At 43.5% G+C, this 23,729-nt stretch overlaps 1 protein-coding gene across 3 annotated transcripts; it reads left to right on the forward strand.

The window, feature by feature from the left end:
* Positions 1-414: 414 nt before the first annotated feature.
* On the forward strand, positions 415-22,369 carry haus7 (HAUS augmin-like complex, subunit 7). Of its 3 annotated transcripts, none has more exons than XM_090204074.1 (9): positions 415-769; positions 1,114-1,229; positions 1,547-1,614; positions 1,872-1,933; positions 2,996-3,189; positions 3,804-3,918; positions 18,259-18,471; positions 18,628-18,739; positions 21,810-22,369. In XM_090204074.1, the coding sequence occupies exons 1-9, from the start codon at positions 713-715 to the stop codon at positions 21,899-21,901; spliced, it is 1,029 nt and encodes a 342-aa protein (XP_090060200.1). In that variant the 5' UTR covers positions 415-712; the 3' UTR covers positions 21,902-22,369. The 3 variants fall into 3 exon arrangements, with proteins under 3 accessions (XP_090060200.1, XP_090060198.1, XP_090060199.1); XM_090204072.1 differs by having other exon boundaries at positions 420-769; positions 18,628-18,784; XM_090204073.1 differs by having other exon boundaries at positions 724-769; positions 1,114-1,275.
* Positions 22,370-23,729: the final 1,360 nt, after the last annotated feature.

Here is a 23,729-nt window from a genome sequence, read left to right on the forward strand (position 1 = left end):
CTTAGCCGTGGTATATTGGCCATATACCACACCCCCTCATGGCTTATTACTTAATTATAAACTGGTTGGTTTGAGCCCTGAATGCTGATTGGCTGACAGCCTTGGAATATCAGACCGTATACCACGGGTATGACAAAACATGTTGTTTTCACTGCTGGAATTACGTTGATAACCAGTTTATAATAGCAATAAGGCACCTCGGGGGTTTGTGGTATGTGGCCAATATACCACGGCTATGTCGAGACACGACGCGATGCATCGTGCATAAGAGCAGCCCTTAGCCGTGATATATTGGCCATATACCACAAACCCCTCTGGTTTAGTACTTAATTCTAGTATTCCAATTCCTAATTCTGTGGATAAGGTCCACATGCAGTACCTTCTCCCATAACAGCAGGTGGCAGCACTATCCCTATGCTGAGATAACTGCTTGTCACTAGTTACCACTGCTACAAAGTCACATTTAGCTGTATCGTAAACATCAATTGGCTTTTTGGTCTTAATTTAAGGTTACGGTTAGGCATACGGTTAACAGTGTGTTTAAAATTAAGTTTAACGGTAGACTTAGGTTTAGGTTTAAAATCAAATTTTTAAGAAGATAAATTGTAGAAACTGGCGGGGTTTAGCCAAAATGATGACTTTGTGGCTATGGTAACTACTGACCTACCGCGTTAACCTACGTCACTTCCGCTCTGACTCTCCCAGCAGGAAAATGGCGGCTACTTCGAAAGAACACCGACTGTCCCAACATGTCTACGCTACTCTACAGGTAAATACTCAAGTTAACATACGGCAATCACTTCTGCTATAATTGAAAAATTAACCGTTATACTGTTAGCCAAACCGTAGCAAAGTTGAATGGCATTTTTCCTCGTGAAGGACAATGATGACCAGCTAGCTAGCTAGCTAACTGCCTAACGTTAACTAATGGCTCTAAACAAATGCCAACGTTTGTAGCAAGCCAATGATACGACGGTGTAGGGGTAAAACCTAGCGTTAGTAGTGTAAGTTAGCTAACAAGCTACTTCGCATGTTTTTGTCATGTGAGTGAGGTAGATTGTCTCTCGCTCTCTCTCTATATATATATATATATATATTGTGTGTGTACCACAGACCCTGTCATGTTCCCTGGTGGAAGGTCTATATCTGCGTGAGGCTGACAGTATGCAGGAACTACTGTGTACTCCATCGCAACACCGCACCGACATACTGGCATGGATCTGTAGCAGGTAACACACTCAGTACTGCGCTGATACTGGCATGGATCTGTAGCAGGTAACACACTCAGTACTGCGCTGATACTGGCATGGATCAATAGATAGGAGGTACTACACCCTCAGCTGTTTGTGCAGCTGTTCCAGGGCGGTGTGAGTGGACGCCTGCCGGGGGGGTGTGAGTGGACGCCTGCCGGGGGGGTGTGAGTGGACGCCGGCCGGGGCGGTGTGAGTGGACGCCGGCACCAAACTGATATACTTTCTTCCGGTGGACCAAGTGAGTGTTTATGTTTAAAGTGGGCTGATCTCTCTGTCTCTCTCTCTCTCTGCAGCATCTGTCCATCTCTCAGTAAGAAACTGCCCTCACTCAGATCTAAAGACCCAATCTCCCTCAGCCAAGGTAAATATACATGCCTGGGTAAATTCCTATTGATTTCCAGCTAATGTTGATATGTCAGAAGGCGTTAGTGGGCCGTGTGAGAAAGTGTGTCCTGTACATCATGTCCACCAGATGGTGTGCTGTACAATAAGGAGATGTTCACTGTCATCTTGACTGCTTCTGCTTACATACCGGTAAACATCAATATTTATTGTAACCTAATCTGCCTCTCTCAAAAAAAAAAAAAATTAATCAATGTCTCTTTCTCTCTCACCTAGAGCTGGCAGTGTTTGGCCAGGAGATGATGCTGTGTAGAACAGACGACCTGGACCTGATCACGGTATGAAGGAGGGAGGAAGGGAAAGAAAGGCGAGAGGGATGTGAATTTTAAATTGTGATGCTTTACTTTGAATGTTATTTTGAGGCCAACAGCAATGTTTCCATCTTGCGGTTCATGGGCGGCAGGGTAGCCTAGTGGTTAGAGTGTAGAGGTGGCAGGGTAGCCTAGTGGTTAGAGTGTAGAGGAGGTAGGGTAGCCTAGTGGTTAGAGTGTAGAGGTGGCAGGGTAGCCTAGTGGTTAGAGTGTAGAGGTGGCAGGTAGCCTAGTGGTTAGAGTGTTGTGCTAGTAACCAAAAGGTTGCAAGTTCGAATCCCCGAGCCGACAAGGTACAAATCTGTCGTTCTGCCGCTGAACAAGGCAGTTAACCCACCGTTCCCCTGAACAAGGCAGTTAACCCACCGTTCCCCTGAACAAGGCAGTTAACCCACCGTTCCCCTGAACAAGGCAGTTAACCCACCGTTCCCCTGTACAAGGCAGTTAACCCACCGTTCCCCTGAGCAAGGCAGTTACCCCACCGTTCCCCTGAGCAAGGCAGTTAACCCACTGTTCCCCTGAGCAAGGCAGTTAACCCACCGTTCCCCTGAACAAGGCAGTTACCCCACCGTTCCCCTGAACAAGGCAGTTAACCCACCGTTCCCCTGAACAAGGCAGTTAACCCACCGTTCCCCTGAACAAGGCAGTTAACCCACCGTTCCCCTGAACAAGGCAGTTAACCCACCGTTCCCCTGAACAAGGCAGTTAACCCACCGTTCCCCTGAACAAGGCAGTTAACCCACCGTTCCCCTGAACAAGGCAGTTAACCCACCGTTCCCCTGAACAAGGCAGTTAACCCACCGTTCCCCTGAACAAGGCAGTTAACCCACTGTTCCCCTGAGCAAGGCAGTTAACCCACTGTTCCCCTGAGCAAGGCAGTTAACCCACCGTTCCCCTGAACAAGGCAGTTAACCCACTGTTCCTAGGCCGTTTGTTCTTAACTGACTTGCCTAGTTAAATAAAGGTGTGTATAACATTCAGCGGTATATTATTCTGCTATATATTGTAACCGGCTGTATGCCTCCTCAGGGCCGGGCCTGCCCCCTGCGCCAGCTGTGGTTCCTGGAGCAGCTGCTTACTTTAGTGCCTGACTCCATGGACAGCAGTGAGGACAGCAGGGCCGGAGGAGAGGGCCTACTGAAGGAACTCTTCTGTCCTGAAGCTCTGCCTCACCTGACACATGCTCTCACCCCTACTCTCAACCCCTGGCCCTCTGACATCAGGTACACACTCACCCCCTGGCCCTCTGACATCACCCCCTGGGCCTCTGACATCACCCCCTGGCCCTCTGACATCACCCCCTGGCCCTCTGACATCACCCCCAGGCTCTCTGACATCACCCCCAGGCTCTCTGACATCACCCCCAGGCTCTCTGACATCACCCCCAGGCTCTCTGACATCACCCCCAGGCCCTCTGACATCACCCCCACACCAACCCCCTGGCCCTCTGACATCGCCCTCTGACATCACCCCCACACCAACCCCCTGGCCCTCTGACATCACCCCCTGGCCCTCTGACATCACCCCCTGGCCCTCTGACATCACCCCCTGGCCCTCTGACATCACCCCCTGGCCCTCTGACATCACCCCCAGGCTCTCTGACATCACCCCCAGGCCCTCTGACATCACCCCCACACCAACCCCCTGGCCCTCTGACATCACCCCCACACCAACCCCCTGGCCCTCTGACATCACCCCCACACCAACCCCCTGGCCCTCTGACATCACCCCCACACCAACTCCCTGGCCCACTTACATCAGGTACACACTCAACCCTCGCCCCTCGGCCAGGTTTTAGTTTCCGGCCCAGAACTAAACTCACTTGACCTCTCTCCAGGGGTGCCAGGAAGGGTCAGAAGTCCCTACCCAGCAGGCCGAGGGGCGAGGAGGTTGCTGGTGTCACAGCCCTGCTGGAGTCCACTCACGCCGCCCTGGAACAGCTGCATGACCAGGTGAGGGGGGGGGGGGGGGGGGGGGGGGTGGTGGTGTCTGGTGTAATCCAGGAGAGAAGTTGTAATGACATACAGTCACCTCCCAAATTATTGGCACCCTTGATAAGGATGAGAAGAAATGTACCTGAAGAGGATAGGTGTCTAAATTGGCACCTGTTTCTAATGCTTTGTCCCCCTCCCCTTGTAATGATAACAGTACTGAGTCTAATGCTTTGTCCCCCCTTGTAATGATAACAGTACTGAGTCTAATGCTTTGTCTCCCCTTGTAATGATAACAGTACTGAGTCTAATGCTCTGTCTCCCCTTGTAATGATAACAGTACTGAGTCTAATGCTTTGTCCCCCCTTGTAATGATAACAGTACTGAGTCTAATGCTTTGTCTCCCCTTGTAATGATAACAGTACTGAGTCTAATGCTTTGTCTCCCCTTGTAATGATAACAGTACTGAGTCTAATGCTTTGTCTCCCCTTGTAATGATAACAGTACTGAGTCTAATGCTTTGTCCCCCCCCTTGTAATGATAACAGTACTGAGTCTAATGCTTTGTCTCCCCTTGTAATGATAACAGTACTGAGTCTAATGCTTTGTCCCCCCCTTGTAATGATAACAGTACTGAGTCTAATGCTTTGTCCCCCCCTTGTAATGATAACAGTACTGAGTCTAATGCTTTGTCTCCCCTTGTAATGATAACAGTACTGAGTCTAATGCTTTGTCTCCCCTTGTAATGATAACAGTACTGAGTCTAATGCTTTGTCTCCCCCCTCCCCTTGTAATGATAACAGTACTGAGTCTAATGCTCTGTCTCCCCCCTCCCCTTGTAATGATAACAGTACTGAGTCTAATGCTCTGTCCCCCCCTTGTAATGATAACAGTACTGAATCTAATGCTTTGTCTCCCCCCTCCCCTTGTAATGATAACAGTACTGAGTCTAATGCTTTGTCTCCCCTTGTAATGATAACAGTACTGAGTCTAATGCTTTGTCCCCCCCTTGTAATGATAACAGTACTGAGTCTAGTGCTTTGTCTCCCCTTGTGATGATAACAGTACTGAGTCTAATGCTTTGTCTCCCCTTGTAATGATAACAGTACTGAGTCTAATGCTTTGTCTCCCCCCTCCCCTTGTAATGATAACAGTACTGAGTCTAATGCTTTGTCTCCCCTTGTAATGATAACAGTACTGAGTCTAATGCTTTGTCTCCCCTTGTAATGATAACAGTACTGAGTCTAATGCTTTGTCTCCCCCCTCCCCTTGTAATGATAACAGTACTGAGTCTAATGCTTTGTCTCCCCTTGTAATGATAACAGTACTGAGTCTAATGCTTTGTCCCCCCCTTGTAATGATAACAGTACTGAGTCTAGTGCTTTGTCTCCCCTTGTGATGATAACAGTACTGAGTCTAATGCTCTGTCCCCCCCTTGTAATGATAACAGTACTGAGTCTAATGCTTTGTCTCCCCCCTCCCCTTGTAATGATAACAGTACTGAGTCTAGTGCTCTGTCCCCCCCCCTTGTAATGATAACAGTACTGAGTCTAGTGCTTTGTCTCCCCTTGTAATGATAACAGTACTGAGTCTAATGCTTTGTCTCCCCCCTCCCCTTGTAATGATAACAGTACTGAGTCTAATGCTTTGTCTCCCCTTGTAATGATAACAGTACTGAGTCTAATGCTTTGTCTCCCCCCCCCTGTAATGATAACAGTACTGAGTCTAATGCTTTGTCTCCCCTTGTAATGATAACAGTACTGAGTCTAATGCTTTGTCTCCCCTCCCCTTGTAATGATAACAGTACTGAGTCTAATGCTTTGTCTCCCCCCTCCCCTTGTAATGATAACAGTACTGAGTTTAATGCTTTGTCTCCCCTCCCGTTGTAATGATAACAGTACTGAGTTTAATGCTTTGTCTCCCCTCCCCTTGTAATGATAACAGTACTGAGTTTAATGCTTTGTCTCCCCTCCCCTTGTAATGATAACAGTACTGAGTTTAATGCTTTGTCTCCCCTCCCCTTGTAATGATAACAGTACTGAGTTTAATGCTTTGTCTCCCCTTGTAATGATAACAGTACTGAGTCTAATGCTTTGTCTCCCCTTGTAATGATAACAGTACTGAGTCTAATGCTTTGTCTCCCCTCCCCTTGTAATGATAACAGTACTGAGTTTAATGCTTTGTCTCCCCTCCCCTTGTAATGATAACAGTACTGAGTTTAATGCTTTGTCTCCCCTCCCCTTGTAATGATAACAGTACTGAGTCTAATGCTTTGTCTCCCCTTGTAATGATAACAGTACTGAGTCTAATGCTTTGTCTCCCCTCCCCTTGTAATGATAACAGTACTGAGTCTAATGCTTTGTCTCCCCTCCCCTTGTAATGATAACAGTACTGAGTCTAATGCTCTGTCTCCCCTTGTAATGATAACAGTACTGAGTTTAATGCTTTGTCTCCCCTTGTAATGATAACAGTACTGAGTCTAATGCTTTGTCTCCCCTTGTAATGATAACAGTACTGAGTCTAATGCTTTGTCTCCCCTTGTAATGATAACAGTACTGAGTCTAATGCTTTGTCTCTCCTTGTAATGATAACAGTACTGAGTATAATGCTCTGTCCCCCCCTTGTAATGATAACAGTACTGAGTCTAATGCTTTGTCTCTCCTTGTAATGATAACAGTACTGAGTCTAATGCTCTGTCCCCCCCTTGTAATGATAACAGTACTGAGTCTAATGCTTTGTCCCCCTCCCCTTGTAATGATAACAGTACTGAGTCTAATGCTTTGTCCCCCTCCCCTTGTAATGATAACAGTACTGAGTCTAATGCTTTGTCTCCCCTTGTAATGATAACAGTACTGAGTCTAATGCTCTGTCCCCCCTTGTAATGATAACAGTACTGAGTCTAATGCTCTGTCCCCCCCTTGTAATGATAACAGTACTGAGTCTAATGCTTTGTCTCCCCTTGTAATGATAACAGTACTGAGTCTAATGCTTTGTCTCTCCTTGTAATGATAACAGTACTGAGTCTAATGCTTTGTCTCCCCCCTCCCCTTGTGATGATAACAGTACTGAGTCTAATGCTCTGTCCCCCCCTTGTAATGATAACAGTACTGAGTCTAATGCTTTGTCTCCCCTTGTAATGATAACAGTACTGAGTCTAATGCTTTGTCTCTCCTTGTAATGATAACAGTACTGAGTCTAATGCTTTGTCTCTCCTTGTAATGATAACAGTACTGAGTCTAATGCTTTGTCTCCCCCCTCCCCTTGTAATGATAACAGTACTGAGTTTAATGCTTTGTCTCCCCTCCCCTTGTAATGATAACAGTACTGAGTTTAATGCTTTGTCTCCCCTCCCCTTGTAATGATAACAGTACTGAGTTTAATGCTTTGTCTCCCCTCCCCTTGTAATGATAACAGTACTGAGTTTAATGCTTTGTCTCCCCTCCCCTTGTAATGATAACAGTACTGAGTCTAATGCTTTGTCTCCCCTTGTAATGATAACAGTACTGAGTCTAATGCTTTGTCTCCCCTTGTAATGATAACAGTACTGAGTCTAATGCTTTGTCTCTCCTTGTAATGATAACAGTACTGAGTCTAATGCTCTGTCCCCCCCTTGTAATGATAACAGTACTGAGTCTAATGCTTTGTCTCTCCTTGTAATGATAACAGTACTGAGTCTAATGCTCTGTCCCCCCCTTGTAATGATAACAGTACTGAGTCTAATGCTTTGTCTCCCCTTGTAATGATAACAGTACTGAGTCTAATGCTTTGTCCCCCCCCTTGTAATGATAACAGTACTGAGTCTAATGCTTTGTCTCCCCTTGTAATGATAACAGTACTGAGTCTAATGCTTTGTCCCCCCCTTGTAATGATAACAGTACTGAGTCTAATGCTTTGTCCCCCCCTTGTAATGATAACAGTACTGAGTCTAATGCTTTGTCTCCCCTTGTAATGATAACAGTACTGAGTCTAATGCTTTGTCTCCCCTTGTAATGATAACAGTACTGAGTCTAATGCTTTGTCTCCCCCCTCCCCTTGTAATGATAACAGTACTGAGTCTAATGCTTTGTCTCCCCTTGTAATGATAACAGTACTGAATCTAATGCTTTGTCTCCCCCCTCCCCTTGTAATGATAACAGTACTGAGTCTAATGCTTTGTCTCCCCTTGTAATGATAACAGTACTGAGTCTAATGCTTTGTCCCCCCCTTGTAATGATAACAGTACTGAGTCTAGTGCTTTGTCTCCCCTTGTGATGATAACAGTACTGAGTCTAATGCTTTGTCTCCCCTTGTAATGATAACAGTACTGAGTCTAATGCTTTGTCTCCCCCCTCCCCTTGTAATGATAACAGTACTGAGTCTAATGCTTTGTCTCCCCTTGTAATGATAACAGTACTGAGTCTAATGCTTTGTCTCCCCTTGTAATGATAACAGTACTGAATCTAATGCTTTGTCTCCCCCCTCCCCTTGTAATGATAACAGTACTGAGTCTAATGCTTTGTCTCCCCTTGTAATGATAACAGTACTGAGTCTAATGCTTTGTCCCCCCCTTGTAATGATAACAGTACTGAGTCTAGTGCTTTGTCTCCCCTTGTGATGATAACAGTACTGAGTCTAATGCTCTGTCCCCCCCTTGTAATGATAACAGTACTGAGTCTAATGCTTTGTCTCCCCCCTCCCCTTGTAATGATAACAGTACTGAGTCTAATGCTTTGTCTCCCCTTGTAATGATAACAGTTCTGAGTCTAATGCTTTGTCTCCCCCCTCCCCTTGTAATGATAACAGTACTGAGTCTAATGCTTTGTCTCCCCCCTCCCCTTGTAATGATAACAGTACTGAGTTTAATGCTTTGTCTCCCCTCCCCTTGTAATGATAACAGTACTGAGTTTAATGCTTTGTCTCCCCTCCCCTTGTAATGATAACAGTACTGAGTTTAATGCTTTGTCTCCCCTCCCCTTGTAATGATAACAGTACTGAGTTTAATGCTTTGTCTCCCCTCCCGTTGTAATGATAACAGTACTGAGTTTAATGCTTTGTCTCCCCTCCCCTTGTAATGATAACAGTACTGAGTCTAATGCTTTGTCTCCCCTTGTAATGATAACAGTACTGAGTCTAATGCTTTGTCTCTCCTTGTAATGATAACAGTACTGAGTCTAATGCTTTGTCTCCCCTTGTAATGATAACAGTACTGAGTCTAATGCTTTGTCTCTCCTTGTAATGATAACAGTACTGAGTCTAATGCTCTGTCCCCCCCTTGTAATGATAACAGTACTGAGTCTAATGCTTTGTCCCCCTCCCCTTGTAATGATAACAGTACTGAGTCTAATGCTTTGTCCCCCTCCCCTTGTAATGATAACAGTACTGAGTCTAATGCTTTGTCTCCCCTTGTAATGATAACAGTACTGAGTCTAATGCTCTGTCCCCCCTTGTAATGATAACAGTACTGAGTCTAATGCTCTGTCCCCCCCTTGTAATGATAACAGTACTGAGTCTAATGCTTTGTCTCCCCTTGTAATGATAACAGTACTGAGTCTAATGCTTTGTCTCTCCTTGTAATGATAACAGTACTGAGTCTAATGCTTTGTCTCCCCCCTCCCCTTGTGATGATAACAGTACTGAGTCTAATGCTCTGTCCCCCCCTTGTAATGATAACAGTACTGAGTCTAATGCTTTGTCTCCCCTTGTAATGATAACAGTACTGAGTCTAATGCTTTGTCTCTCCTTGTAATGATAACAGTACTGAGTCTAATGCTTTGTCTCCCCCCTCCCCTTGTGATGATAACAGTACTGAGTCTAATGCTCTGTCTCCCCTTGTAACGATAACAGTACTGAGTCTAATGCTCTGTCTCCCCTTGTAATGATAACAGTACTGAGTCTAATGCTTTGTCTCCCCCCTCCCCTTGTAATGATAACAGTACTGAGTCTAATGCTTTGTCTCCCCCCTCCCCTTGTAATGATAACAGTACTGAGTCTAATGCTTTGTCCCCCCCTTGTAATGATAACAGTACTGAGTCTAATGCTTTGTCTCCCTTGTAATGATAACAGTACTGAGTCTAATGCTTTGTCTCCCCTTGAAATGATAACAGTACTGAGTCTAATGCTTTGTCCCCCCCTTGTAATGATAACAGTACTGAGTCTAATGCTTTGTCCCCCCTTGTAATGATAACAGTACTGAGTCTAATGCTTTGTCTCCCCTTGTAATGATAACAGTACTGAGTCTAATGCTTTGTCTCCCCTTGTAATGATAACAGTACTGAGTCTAATGCTTTGTCTCCCCTTTTAATGATAACAGTACTGAGTCTAATGCTTTGTCTCCCCTTGTAATGATAACAGTACTGAGTCTAATGCTCTGTCCCCCCCTTGTAATGATAACAGTACTGAGTCTAATGCTTTGTCCCCCCCTCCCCTTGTAATGATAACAGTACTGAGTCTAATGCTTTGTCTCCCCCCCCTGTAATGATAACAGTACTGAGTCTAGTGCTTTGTCTCTCCTTGTAATGATAACAGTACTGAGTCTAATGCTTTGTCCCCCCCCCTGTAATGATAACAGTTCTGAGTCTAATGCTTTGTCTCCCCTTGTAATGATAACAGTACTGAGTCTAATGCTTTGTCTCTCCTTGTAATGATAACAGTACTGAGTCTAATGCTTTGTCTCCCCCCTCCCCTTGTAATGATAACAGTACTGAGTCTAATGCTCTGTCCCCCCTTGTAATGATAACAGTACTGAGTCTAATGCTTTGTCTCCCCTTGTAATGATAACAGTACTGAGTCTAATGCTTTGTCTCCCCTTGTAATGATAACAGTACTGAGTCTAATGCTTTGTCTCCCCTTTTAATGATAACAGTACTGAGTCTAATGCTTTGTCTCCCCTTGTAATGATAACAGTACTGAGTCTAATGCTTTGTCTCCCCCCCCTTGTAATGATAACAGTACTGAGTCTAATGCTTTGTCTCCCCTTGTAATGATAACAGTACTGAGTCTAATGCTTTGTCTCCCCTTGTAATGATTACTGTACTGAGTCTAATGCTTTGTCCCCCCCCCCCCTGTAATGATAACAGTTCTGAGTCTAATGCTTTGTCTCCCCTTGTAATGATAACAGTACTGAGTCTAGTGCTCTGTCCCCCCTCCCTTAAGTTTTGTTCGATTTCATCTATAAGAATTTTTAGGAGTGCCAATCATTTAAAAAAAACTTTGAGATAAAAAAGTGTTACTTGTTTCAACAAAATCTTCCACTGTGTATTAGTATGAAATGCGAGTCTTACCATTTTTTCTGAGCATGCCATGTAGCTCAGGATTTGTATTTTATACATATTATAAATAATTTATTTTTTGCTTATTTCTATCGAGGGTGTCAATAATTATGGAGGTGGAATGATTGATTTACCTACAGTGCCTTCAGACAGTGTTCATACCCCTCAACGTATTCCACATTTTAAAGGCTGAATTCAAAATGGATTAAATAGATTTGAAAAAGAATACCCCATATTGACAATTGAAACATGTTTTTAGAAATGTTTTCAAATTGATTGAAAATTGAATACAGAAATCTGATTAACGTAAGTATTCACACCCCTGAGTCAATACGTGTTAGAATCACCTTTGGCAGCGATTACAGAAGTGACTCTCTAAGAGCTCTGCACACCTGGATTGTACAATATTTGCACATAATTATTTTAAAAATTCTTCAAGCTCTGTGAAGTTATTGATCATTGCTAGACAGACATTTTCAGGTTTTGCCATAGCAACATTCAATGTTATCTTGGTAAGCGACTCCAGTGTATGTTGGGTCTTGTGTTTAAAGTTATTGTCTTGCTGAAAGGTGAATTCATCTCCCAGTGTCTGTTGGAAAGCAAACTGAACCAGGTTTTCCTCTAGGATTTTTCCAGTGCTTAGCTCTGTTCCGTTTATTTTTATCCTAAAAAATCCCTAGTCCTTGCCGATGACAAGCATACCCATAACATGATGCAGCCACCACCATGCTTGATATGAAGAGTGGTACTCAGTGATGTGTTGTGTTGGATTTGCCCCAAAACATAACGCTTTGTATTCAGCACATAAAGTTAATCTCTTCAAATGTTTTACTTTAGTGCAGGATGCATGTTTGGAATATTTTTATTCTGTACAGGCTTCCTTCTTTTCACTCTGTCATTTTAGGTTAGTATTGTGGAGTACAGTGGGGCAAAAAAGTATTTAGTCAGCCACCAATTGTGCAAGTTCTCCCACTTAAAAAGATGAGAGACCTATCATAAGTACACTTCAACTATGACAGACAAAATGAGAAAAAAAATCCGGAAAATCACATTGTAGGATTTTTTATGAATTTATTTTCAAATTATGTTGGAAAATAAGTATTTGGTCAATAACAAAAGTTTATCTCAATACTTTGTTATATACCCTTTGTTGGCAATGACAGAGGTCAAACGTTTTCTGTAAGTCTTCACAAGGTTTTCACACACTGTTGCTGGTATTTTGGCCCATTCCTCCATGCAGATCTCCTCTAGAGCAGTGATGCTTTTGGGCTGTTGCTGGGCAACACGGACTTTCAACTCCCTCCAAAGATTTTCTATGGGGTTGAGATCTGGAGACTGGCTAGGCCACTCCAGGACCTTGAAATGCCACTCCTTCGTTGCCCGGGCGGTGTGTTTGGGATCATTGTCATGCTGAAAGAACCAGCCACGTTTGATCTTCAATGCCCTTGCTGATGGAAGGAGGTTTTCACTCAAAATCTCACGATACATGGCCCCATTCATTCTTTCCTTTACACGGATCGGTCATCCTGGTCCCTTTGAAGAAAAACAGCCCCAATGCATGATGTTTCCACCCCCATGCTTCACAGTAGGTATGGTGTTCTTTGGATGCAACTCAGCATTCTTTTTCCTCCAAACACGACGAGTTGAGTTTTTACCAAAAAGTTATATTTTGGTTTCATCTGACCATATGACATTCTCCCAATCTTCTTCTGGATCATCCAAATGCTCTCTAGCAAACTTCAGACGGGCCTAGACATGTACTGGCTTAAGCAGGGGGACACGTCTGGCACTGCAGGATTTGAGTCCCTGGCGGCGTAGTGTGTTACTGATGGTAGGCTTTGTTACTTTGGTCCCAGCTCTCTGCAGGTCATTCACTAGGTCCCCCCGTGTGGTTCTGGGATTTTTGCTCACCGTTCTTGTGATCATTTTGACCCCATGGGGTGAGATCTTGCGTAGAGCCCCAGATCGAGGGAGATTATCAGTGGTCTTGTATGTCTTCCATTTCTTAATAATTGCTCCCACAGTTGATTTCTTCAAACCAAGCTGCTTACCTATTGCAGATTCAGTCTTCCCAACCTGGTGCAGGTCTACAATTTTGTTTCTGGTGTCCTTTGACAGCTCTTTGGTCTTGGTCATAGTGGAGTTTGGAGTGTGACTGTTTGAGGTTGTGGACAGGTGTCTTTTATACTGATAACAAGTTCAAACAGGTGCCATTAATACAGGTAACGAGTGGAGGACAGAGGAGCCTCTTAAAGAGAGCCAGAAATCTTGCTTGTTTGTTGGTGACCAAATACTTATTTTCCACCAAAATTTGCAAATAAATTCATTAAAAATCCTACAATGTGATTTTCTGGATTTTTTTTCTCATTTTGTCTGTCATAGTTGAAGTGTACCTATGATGAAAATTACAGGCCTCATCTTTTTAAGTGGGAGAACTTGCACAATTGGTGGCTGACTAAATACTTGTTTGCCCCACTGTAACTGCAAAGTTGTTGATCCATCCTCAGTTCTATCACAGCTATTAAACTCTGTTTTTAAGTCCCTATTGGCCTCATGGCGAAATCCCTGAGCGGTTTCCTTCCATTCCAGCAACTGAGCTAGGAAGGACGTCTGTATCTTTGTAGGGACTGGGTGTATTGATACACCATCCAAAATGTAAATAATAACTTCACCATGCTCAAAGGGATATATATTCAATGTCTGCTACTTTATTTTCACCCATCTACCAATAGCAGCCCTTTGCAAGGCAATGGAAAATCTCCCTGGTCTTTGTGGTTGAATCTGTGTTTGGAATTCACTGCTCGACTGAGGAACCTTACATATAATTGTATGTGTGGGGTACAGAGATGAGGTAGTCATTCAAAAATAATGTTAAACACTATTATTGCACACAGTGAGTCCATGTAACTTATTATGTGACTTGTTAAGCAAACTTTTACTCCTGAAACATGCAGCAATTTAAAAGATTTTACTGAGTTCAAATCAAATCAAATCAAATCAAATTTTATTTGTCACATACACATGGTTAGCAGATGTTAATGCGAGTGTAGCGAAATGCTTGTGCTTCTAGTTCCGACAATGCAGTAATAACAAGTAATCTAACTAACAATTCCAAAACTACTGTCTTGTACACAGTGTAAGGGGATAAAGAATATGTACATAAGGATATATGAATGAGTGATGGTACAGAGCAGCATAGGCAAGATACAGTAGATGGTATCGGGTACAGCATGTACAAATGAGATGAGTATGTAAACAAAGTGGCATAGTATAGTATAAAGTGGCTAGTGATACATGTATTACATAAGGATACCGTCGATGATATAGAGTACAGTATATACGTATGCATATGAGATGAATAATGTAGGGTAAGTAACATTTATATAAGGTAGCATTGTTTAAAGTGGCTAGTGATATATTTACATCATTTCCCATCAATTCCCATTATTAAAGTGGCTGGAGTTGAGTCAGTGTCAGTGTGTTGGCAGCAGCCACTCAGTGTTAGTGGTGGCTGTTTAACAGTCTGATGGCCTTGAGATAGAAGCTGTTTTTCAGTCTCTCGGTCCCAGCTTTGATGCACCTGTACTGACCTCGCCTTCTGGATGATAGCGGGGTGAACAGGCAGTGGCTCGGGTGGTTGATGTCCTTGATGATCTTTATGGCCTTCCTGTGACATCGGGTGGTGTAGGTGTCCTGGAGGGCAGGTAGTTTGCCCCCGGTGATGCGTTGTGCAGACCTCACTACCCTCTGGAGAGCCTTACGGTTGAGGGCGGTGCAGTTGCCATACCAGGCGGTGATACAGCCCGCCAGTTACAGTTCAAATAAGGAAATCAGTCAATTGAAATAGATTCATTAGGCCCTAATCTATGGATTTTACATGACTGGGAATACAGATATGCATCTGTTGGTCACAGATACCTTAACAAAAAGGTAGGGGTGTGGATCAGAAAACCAGTCAGTATCTGGTGTGACCACCAATTGCCTTATGCATTATGACGCCTCTTCTTCACATAGTTGATCAGGCTGTTGCCTGTGGAATGTTCCACTCCTCTTCAAGGGCTGTGTGAAGTAGCTGGATATTGGCGGGTACAGGAACACGCTGTCGTACACGTCAATCCAGAGCATCCCAAACATGATGAGTATGCAGCAATGGAGAAACTGGGACGTTTTCAGCTTCCAGGAATTACAGATCCTTGCAACACGGGGTCGTGTATTACCACGCTGAAACACGAGGGGATGGTGGCGGATGAATGGGGCCCCAGGATCTCGTCGCGTTTTCTCTGTGCATTCAAATTGTCGTCGATTTTAAAATGCAATTGTGTTCATTGTCCGTAGCTTATGTCTGCCCATTCCATAACCCCACCACCACCATGGGGCACTCTGTTCACAACGATGACATCAGCAAGCCACTCGCCCACACGACGCTGTCTAATATCAGCCCGGTACAGTTGAAACAGGGATTCATCTGTGAAGAGCACACTTCTCCAGCGTGCCAGTGGCCATCGAAGGTGAGTATTTGCCCACTGAAGTCGGTTACGATGCTGAACTGCAGTCAGGTCAAGACCCTGGTGAGGACGACGAGCACGCAGATTTCTGACCGTTTGTGCAGAAGTTCTTTGGTTGTACAAACCCACAGTTTCATCAGCTGTCCGGGTGGCTGGTCTCAGACGATCACGCAGATGAAGAAACCGGATGTGAAGGTCCTAGGCTGGTGTGGTCTGCAGTTGTGAGGCCGGTTGGACGTACTGCCAAATTCTCTAAAACAACGTTGGAGGCGGCTTATGGTAGAGAAATTAACATAAAATTCTACTGTAACAGCTCTGGTGGACATTCATGCAATCCAGCATGCCAATTCTACGCTCCCTCAAGGCTTGAGACATCTGTGGCATTGTGTTGTGTGACAACTGCACATTTTATAGTGTCCTTTTATTTTTTTTCCCAGCACAAGGTGCAACTGTGTAATGATCATGCTGTTTAGTCAGCTTCTTGATATGCCACACCTGTCTGATCGATAGCCAAGATAATCTAAGGAGAAATGCTCACTAACAGGGATGTAAACAAATTTGTGAGGGGAATAAACTTTTTGTGCGTGTGGAAAATTTCTGTGTTCTTTTATCTCAGATCATGAAACATGGGACCAACACTTCACGTTGTATTTATAGTTTTGTTCAGTATTGTTACAGGTTACAGTTACAGGCTTTCCATAACTAAGGGCTTGAATACTTATTGACTCAAGACATTTCAGCTTTTCATTTTTTATTAATTTGTACAAATTTCAAAAAACAATTCCACTTTGACATTATGTTGTATTGTGTGTAGATCAGTGACACAACATCATTGTAATCCATTTTAAGTTCAGGCTGTAACACAACAAAATGTGGACAAAGTCAAGGGGGTGAATACTTCCTGTACCTCTTGTTGCTCTGTATCAGACCTCTTCTAAACTATAAATATACAGTGCCTTGCGAAAGTATTCGGCTCCCTTGAACTTTGCGACCTTTTGCCACATTTCAGGCTTCAAACATAAAGACATAAAACTATTTTTTTGTGAAGAATCAACAACAAGTGGGACACAATCATGAAGTGGAACGACATTTATTGGATATTTCAAACTTTTTTAACAAATCAAAAACTGAAAAATTGGGCGTGCAAAATTATTCAGCCCCCTTAAGTGAATACTTTGTAGCGCCACCTTTTGCTGCGATTACAGCTGTAAGTCGCTTGGGGTATGTCTCTATCAGTTTTGCACATCGAGAGACTGAAATTTTTTCCCATTCCTCCTTGCAAAACAGCTCGAGCTCAGTGAGGTTGGATGGAGAGCATTTGTGAACAGCAGTTTTCAGTTCTTTCCACAGATTCTCGATTGGATTCAGGTCTGGACTTTGACTTGGCCATTCTAACACCTGGATATGTTTATTTTTGAACCATTCCATTGTAGATTTTGCTTTATGTTTTGGATCATTGTCTTGTTGGAAGACAAATCTCCGTCCCAGTCTCAGGTCTTTTGCAGACTCCATCAGGTTTTCTTCCAGAATGGTCCTGTATTTGGCTCCATCCATCTTCCCATCAATTTTAACCATCTTCCCTGTCCCTGCTGAAGAAAAGCAGGCCCAAACCATGATGCTGCCACCACCATGTTTGACAGTGGGGATGGTGTGTTCAGCTGTGTTGCTTTTACGCCAAACATAACGTTTTGCATTGTTGCCAAAAAGTTCAATTTTGGTTTCATCTGACCAGAGCACCTTCTTCCACATGTTTGGTGTGTCTCCCAGGTTGCTTGTGGCAAACTTTAAACAACACTTTTTATGGATATCTTTAAGAAATGGCTTTCTTCTTGCCACTCTTCCATAAAGGCCAGATTTGCGCAATATACGACTGATTGTTGTCCTATGGACAGAGTCTCCCACCTCAGCTGTAGATCTCTGCAGTTCATCCAGAGTGATCATGGGCCTCTTGGCTGCATCTCTGATAAGTCTTCTCCTTGTATGAGCTGAAAGTTTAGAGGGACGGCCAGGTCTTGGTAGATTTGCAGTGGTCTGATACTCCTTCCATTTCAATATTATCGCTTGCACAGTGCTCCTTGGGATGTTTAAAGCTTGGGAAATCTTTTTGTATACAAATCCGGCTTTAAACTGCTTCACAACAGTATCTCGGACCTGCCTGGTGTGTTCCTTGTTCTTCATGATGCTCTCTGCGCTTTTAACGGACCTCTGAGACTATCACAGTGCAGGCGCATTTATACGGAGACTTGATTACACACAGGTGGATTGTATTTATCATCATTAGTCATTTAGGTCAACATTGGATCATTCAGAGATCCTCATTGAACTTCTGGAGAGAGTTTGCTGCACTGAAAGTAAAGGGGCTGAATAATTTTGCACGCCCAATTTTTCAGTTTTTGATTTGTTAAAAAAGTTTGAAATATCCAATAAATGTCGTTCCACTTCATGATTGTGTCCCACTTGTTGTTGATTCTTCACAAAAAAATACAGTTTTATATCTTTATGTTTGAAGCCTGAAATGTGGCAAAAGGTCGCAAAGTTCAAGGGGGCCGAATACTTTCGCAAGGCACTGTAACTTGTAAAACACTTGAATAAAACAATTTTCTCTCCCAGTGTGTGTTCCTGCGTGGTGAGGAGGCCAGTCCTAGCCGGTTCTCTGTGTGCGCGTTACGCGTAGCTGTGTCTGATCTGGCCCAGATGATGAGTGTGTTCAGCCGTGTGTACGACACGGACTTCAGATCCTACTGCAGCAGAGACCCTCCCAGCCTCAGATCACACACACACATCTTCAGCACTGTCCATAGGCTGCTCACCGCCTGCAACACGGTACACACACACATCGTCTCTGTGTTCCTCTGAGGGCTGACTGTGTTTTCATAGCATCTCTCTCTTTGTGTGTTAATTATCATAGAAAGCATCCCTCTGTTTGAGCTAGTTGCATTCCATGCTACGTAATTAAAATACTATAAAATGTCTCTCTAGGAGCTAGAGGTCCTGCGGCAGGTATCAGAGGTGTCTGTATGTCTGTCTGACACGGTGAATGAGGTACACTCGGACCCTTGCTACTGGAGTCACGGACACAAACACACCCTCTGTGAGTATATACACACAGACCCTCGCCTTCACAAGCACACCCTCTGTGAGTATATACACACAGACCCTCGCCTTCACAAACACACCTTCTGTGAGTATATACACACAGACCCTCGCCTTCACAAACACACCTTCTGTGAGTATATACACACAGACCCTCGCCTTCACAAATACACCCTCTGTGAGTATATACACACAGACCCTCACCTTCACAAACACACCTTCTGTGAGTATATACACACAGACCCTCGCCTTCACAAACACACCCTCTGTGAGTATATACACACAGACCCTCGCCTTCACAAACACACCCTCTGTGAGTATATACACACAGACCCTCGCCTTCACAAACACACTTTCTGTGAGTATATACACACAGACCCTCACCTTCACAAACACACCTTCTGTGAGTATATACACACAGACCCTCACCTTCACAAACACACCTTCTGTGAGTATATACACACAGACCCTCGCCTTCACAAACACACCTTCTGTGAGTATATACACACAGACCCTCACCTTCACAAACACACCTTCTGTGAGTATATACACACAGACCCTCGCCTTCACAAACACACCCTCTGTGAGTATATACACACAGACCCTCGCCTTCACAAACACACCCTCTGTGAGTATATACACACAGACCCTCGCCTTCACAAACACACTTTCTGTGAGTATATACACACAGACCCTCACCTTCACAAACACACCTTCTGTGAGTATATACACACAGACCCTCACCTTCACAAACACACCTTCTGTGAGTATATACACACAGACCCTCGCCTTCACAAACACACCTTCTGTGAGTATATACACACAGACCCTTGCCTTCACAAACACACCTTCTGTGAGTATATACACACAGACCCTCGCCTTCACAAACACACCTTCTGTGAGTATATACACACAGACCCTCACCTTCACAAACACTCTCTCTGCCATACATATATTATACACACACAGTGCCAGTCAAAAGTTTGGACACACCTACTCATTCAAGGTTTTTTTTCTTTATTTTCTACATTGTAGAATAATAGTGAAGACGTCAAAACTAGGAAATGACACATATGGAATCATGTAGTAACCAAAAAAGTGGAGGTGTGTAGAGGTGTTTGCTGGTGACACTCGGGATTTATTTAGAATCTCAAGGCACACTTAGCCACTTACAAAGAACTATGCCATGATGTGGACTGCTGTTTCTCTTTGCTTATTTCAGATGTTCTTGCCATAATATGGGCTTGGGTCTTTTACCAAATAGGGATATCTTCTGTATACCACCCCTACCTTGTCACAACACAACTGATTGGCTCAAATGCATTAAGAAGGAAAGAAATTCCACAAATTAACTTTTAACAAGGCACACCTGTTTATTGAAATGCATTCCAGGTGACTACCTCATGAAGCTGGTTGACAGAATGCCAAGAGTGTGCAAAGCTGTCAAGGCAAAGGGTGGCTATTTAGTTGCACATGTGTTATTTCATAGTTTTGATGTCTTCACTATTATTCTACAATGTAGAACATAGTCACGATAAAGAAAAACCCTTGAATGAGTAGGTGTCCAAACTTTTGACTGGTAGTGTATTGTTGAAAGTTTACATACACCTTAGCCAACTACATTTAAACTCAGTTTTTCACAAATCCTGACATTTAATCCTAATTAAAATTCCCTGTCTTGGGTCAGTTAGGATCACCACTTTATTTTAAGAATGTGAAATGTCAGAATAATATTAGAGAGAATGATTTATTTCAGCTTTTATTTCTTTCATCACATTCCCAATGGGTCAGATGTTTACATACACTCAGTTAGTATTTGGTATCATTGCCTTTTAAATTGTTTAACTTGGGTCAAACGTTTTGGGTAGCCTTCCACAAGCTTTCAACAATAAGTTGGGTGAATTTTGGCCCATTCCTTCTGACATATCTGGTGTAACTGAGTCAGGTTTGTAGGCCTCATTGCTCACACACGCTTTTTCCAGGTCTGCCACACATTTTCTATAGGATTGAGGTCAGGGCTTTGTGATGGCCACTCCAATACCTTGACTTTGTTGCAAATATGCTTGGGGTCATTGTCCATTTGGAAGACTCATTTGCGACCGAGCCCCCGTGCTTCACGGTTGGGATGGTGTTTTTCGGCTTGCAAGCCTCCCCTTTTTCCTACAAACATAACGATGGTCATTATGGCCAAACAGTTCTATTTTTGTTTCATCAGACCAGAGGACAATTCTCCAAAAAGTACGGTCTTTGTCCCCATGTGCAATTGCAAACTGTAGTTTGACTATTTTATGTCGGTTTTGGAGCAGTGGCTTCTTCCTTGCTGAGCGGCCTTTCAGGTTATGTCGATATAGGACTCGTTTTACTGTGGATATAGATACTTTTGTACCTGTTTCCTCCAGCATCTTCACAAGGTCCTTTGCTGTTGTTCTGGGATTGATTTGCACTTTTCGCACCAAAGTACGTTCATCTCTAGGAGACAGAACGCGTCTCCTTCCTGAGCGGTGTGACGGCTGCGTGGTCCTATGGTGATAATACTTGCGTACTATAGTATGTACAGATGAACGTGGTACCTTCAGGTGTTTGGAAATTGAAATGAACCAGACTTGTGGAGGTCTTGGCTAATTTATTTTGATTTTCCCATAATGTCCATTAGAGGCACTGAGTTTGAAGGTAGGCCTTGAAATACATCCACAGGTACACCTCTAATTGACTCAAATTATGTCAATTAGCCTATCAGAAGCTTCTAAAGCCATGACATCATTTTCTGGAATTTTCCAGGCTGTTTAAAGGCACAGTCAACTTAGTGTATGTAAACTTCTGACCCACTGGAATTGTGATACAGTGAATTATAAGTGGAATAATCTGTCTGTAAACAATTGTTGGAAAAATGACTTGTGTCTTGCACAAAGTAGATGTCCTAACCGACTTGCCAAAACCATAGTTTGTAAACAAGAAATTTGTGGAGTGGTTGAAAAACTAGTTTTAATGACTCCAACATAAGTGCATGTAAACTTCTGACTTCAACTGTATATTGCTATTGAAGTTGACTGTGTGATTTTGTGTTACAGCCACCCAGTTGGAGGATCTTACCAAGAGATACACGGAGTTCCTTTCTCTTCACCACGGAACAGATAGCAAGCTACCGCTAACCGAACCCTGAACTCCAGACTGAAGCTAGCAGGCTACCGCTAACCTTACCCTAAACTCTACAGACAACTATTAGCTTGCTACTGCTAACTCTCCATGATCACCACATGCAGTGTTAACTTTCCTGCATTTCAATGCTAAGGTTGTTGTAGTATCAGTGCTAACTGTGTAACTGTTACTAGGGCAGTAGGCATGTTCCCATCTTCGCTTTTAAAAATGTTTCAATACACTTGAAATCACTGTTTTTGTAAATGTTTTAATGAGTGCACTATATAGGGTCCTATTTGGGATATTCACCACCGATACATCAAATATGTTTTGCTTTCTCAACACCAGAACTGCAGACAACATTGTTTTATGTTGTCTGTGTGTGATATTTGTCTCAAACATTGTTTATCTCTTGGTTGCACCGGGTCTCTTGAAAAAAATATTTTATCTCAATGAGACTAACCTGGATAAATAAAGGTTACTAGTTTCTGAAGTCCCATTTATACTTATTTTATTTTACCTTTATTTAACTGGTCTTCGAAAGCCAAGTCGACAAACAGATTACCGACCATTTTGAATCTCACCATACCTTCTCTGCTATGCAATCTGGTTTCAGAGCTGGTCATGGGTGCACCTCAGCCACGCTCAAGGTCCTAAACGATATCTTAACCGCCATCGATAAGAAACATTACTGTGCAGCCGTATTCATTGATCTGGCCAAGGCTTTCGACTCTGTCAATCACCACATCCTCATTGGCAGACTCAACAGCCTTGGTTTCTCAAATGATTGCCTCGCCTGGTTCACCAACTACTTCTCTGATAGAGTTCAGTGTGTCAAATCGGAGGGCCTGTTGTCCGGACCTCTGGCAGTCTATGGGGGTGCCACAGGGGTTCAATTCTTGGACCGACTCTCTTCTCTGTATACATCAATGAGGTCGCTCTTGCTGCTGGTGAGTCTCTGATCCACCTCTATGCAGACGACACCATTCTGTATACTTCCGGCCCTTTTTTGGACACTGTTAACAACCCTCCAGGCAAGCTTCAATGCCATACAACTCTCCTTCCGTGGCCTCCAATTACTCTTAAATACAAGTAAAACTAAATGCATGCTCTTCAACCGATCGCTACCTGCACCTGCCCGCCTGTCCAACATCACTACTCTGGACGGCTCTGACTTAGAATACGTGGACAACTACAAATACTTAGGTGTCTGGTTAGACTGTAAACTCTCCTTCCAGACCCATATCAAACATCTCCAATCCAAAGTTAAATCTAGAATTGGCTTCCTATTTCGCAACAAAGCATCCTTCACTCATGCTGCCAAACATACCCTTGTAAAACTGACCATCCTACCAATCCTCGACTTTGGCGATGTCATTTATAAAATTGCCTCCAAAACCCTACTCAACAAATTGGATGCAGTCTATCACAGTGCAATCCGTTTTGTCACCAAAGCCCCATATACTACCCACCATTGCGACCTGTACGCTCTCGTTGGCTGGCCCTCGCTTCAAGTCCCCCCTTATCTCAGCTCGCTGGTCACCATAGCATCTCCCACCTGTAGCACAAGCTCCAACAGGTATATCTCTCTGGTCACCCCCAAAACCAATTATTTCTTTGGCCGCCTCTCCTTCCAGTTCTCTGCTGCCAATGACTGGAACGAACTACAAAAATCTCTGAAACTGGAAACACTTATCTCCCTCACTAGCTTTAAGCACCAGCTGTCAGAGCAGCTCACAGATTACTGCACCTGTACATAGCCCACCTATAATTTAGCCCAAACAACTACCTCTTTCCCTACTGTATTTAATTTATTTATTTATTTTGCTCCTTTGCACCCCATTATTTTTATT

The sequence above is a fragment of the Oncorhynchus mykiss genome, chromosome 16 (genome assembly GCF_057628025.1).
Source record: "Oncorhynchus mykiss isolate SJ-2025 chromosome 16, ASM5762802v1, whole genome shotgun sequence".
Lineage (NCBI taxonomy): Eukaryota > Metazoa > Chordata > Actinopteri > Salmoniformes > Salmonidae > Oncorhynchus > Oncorhynchus mykiss.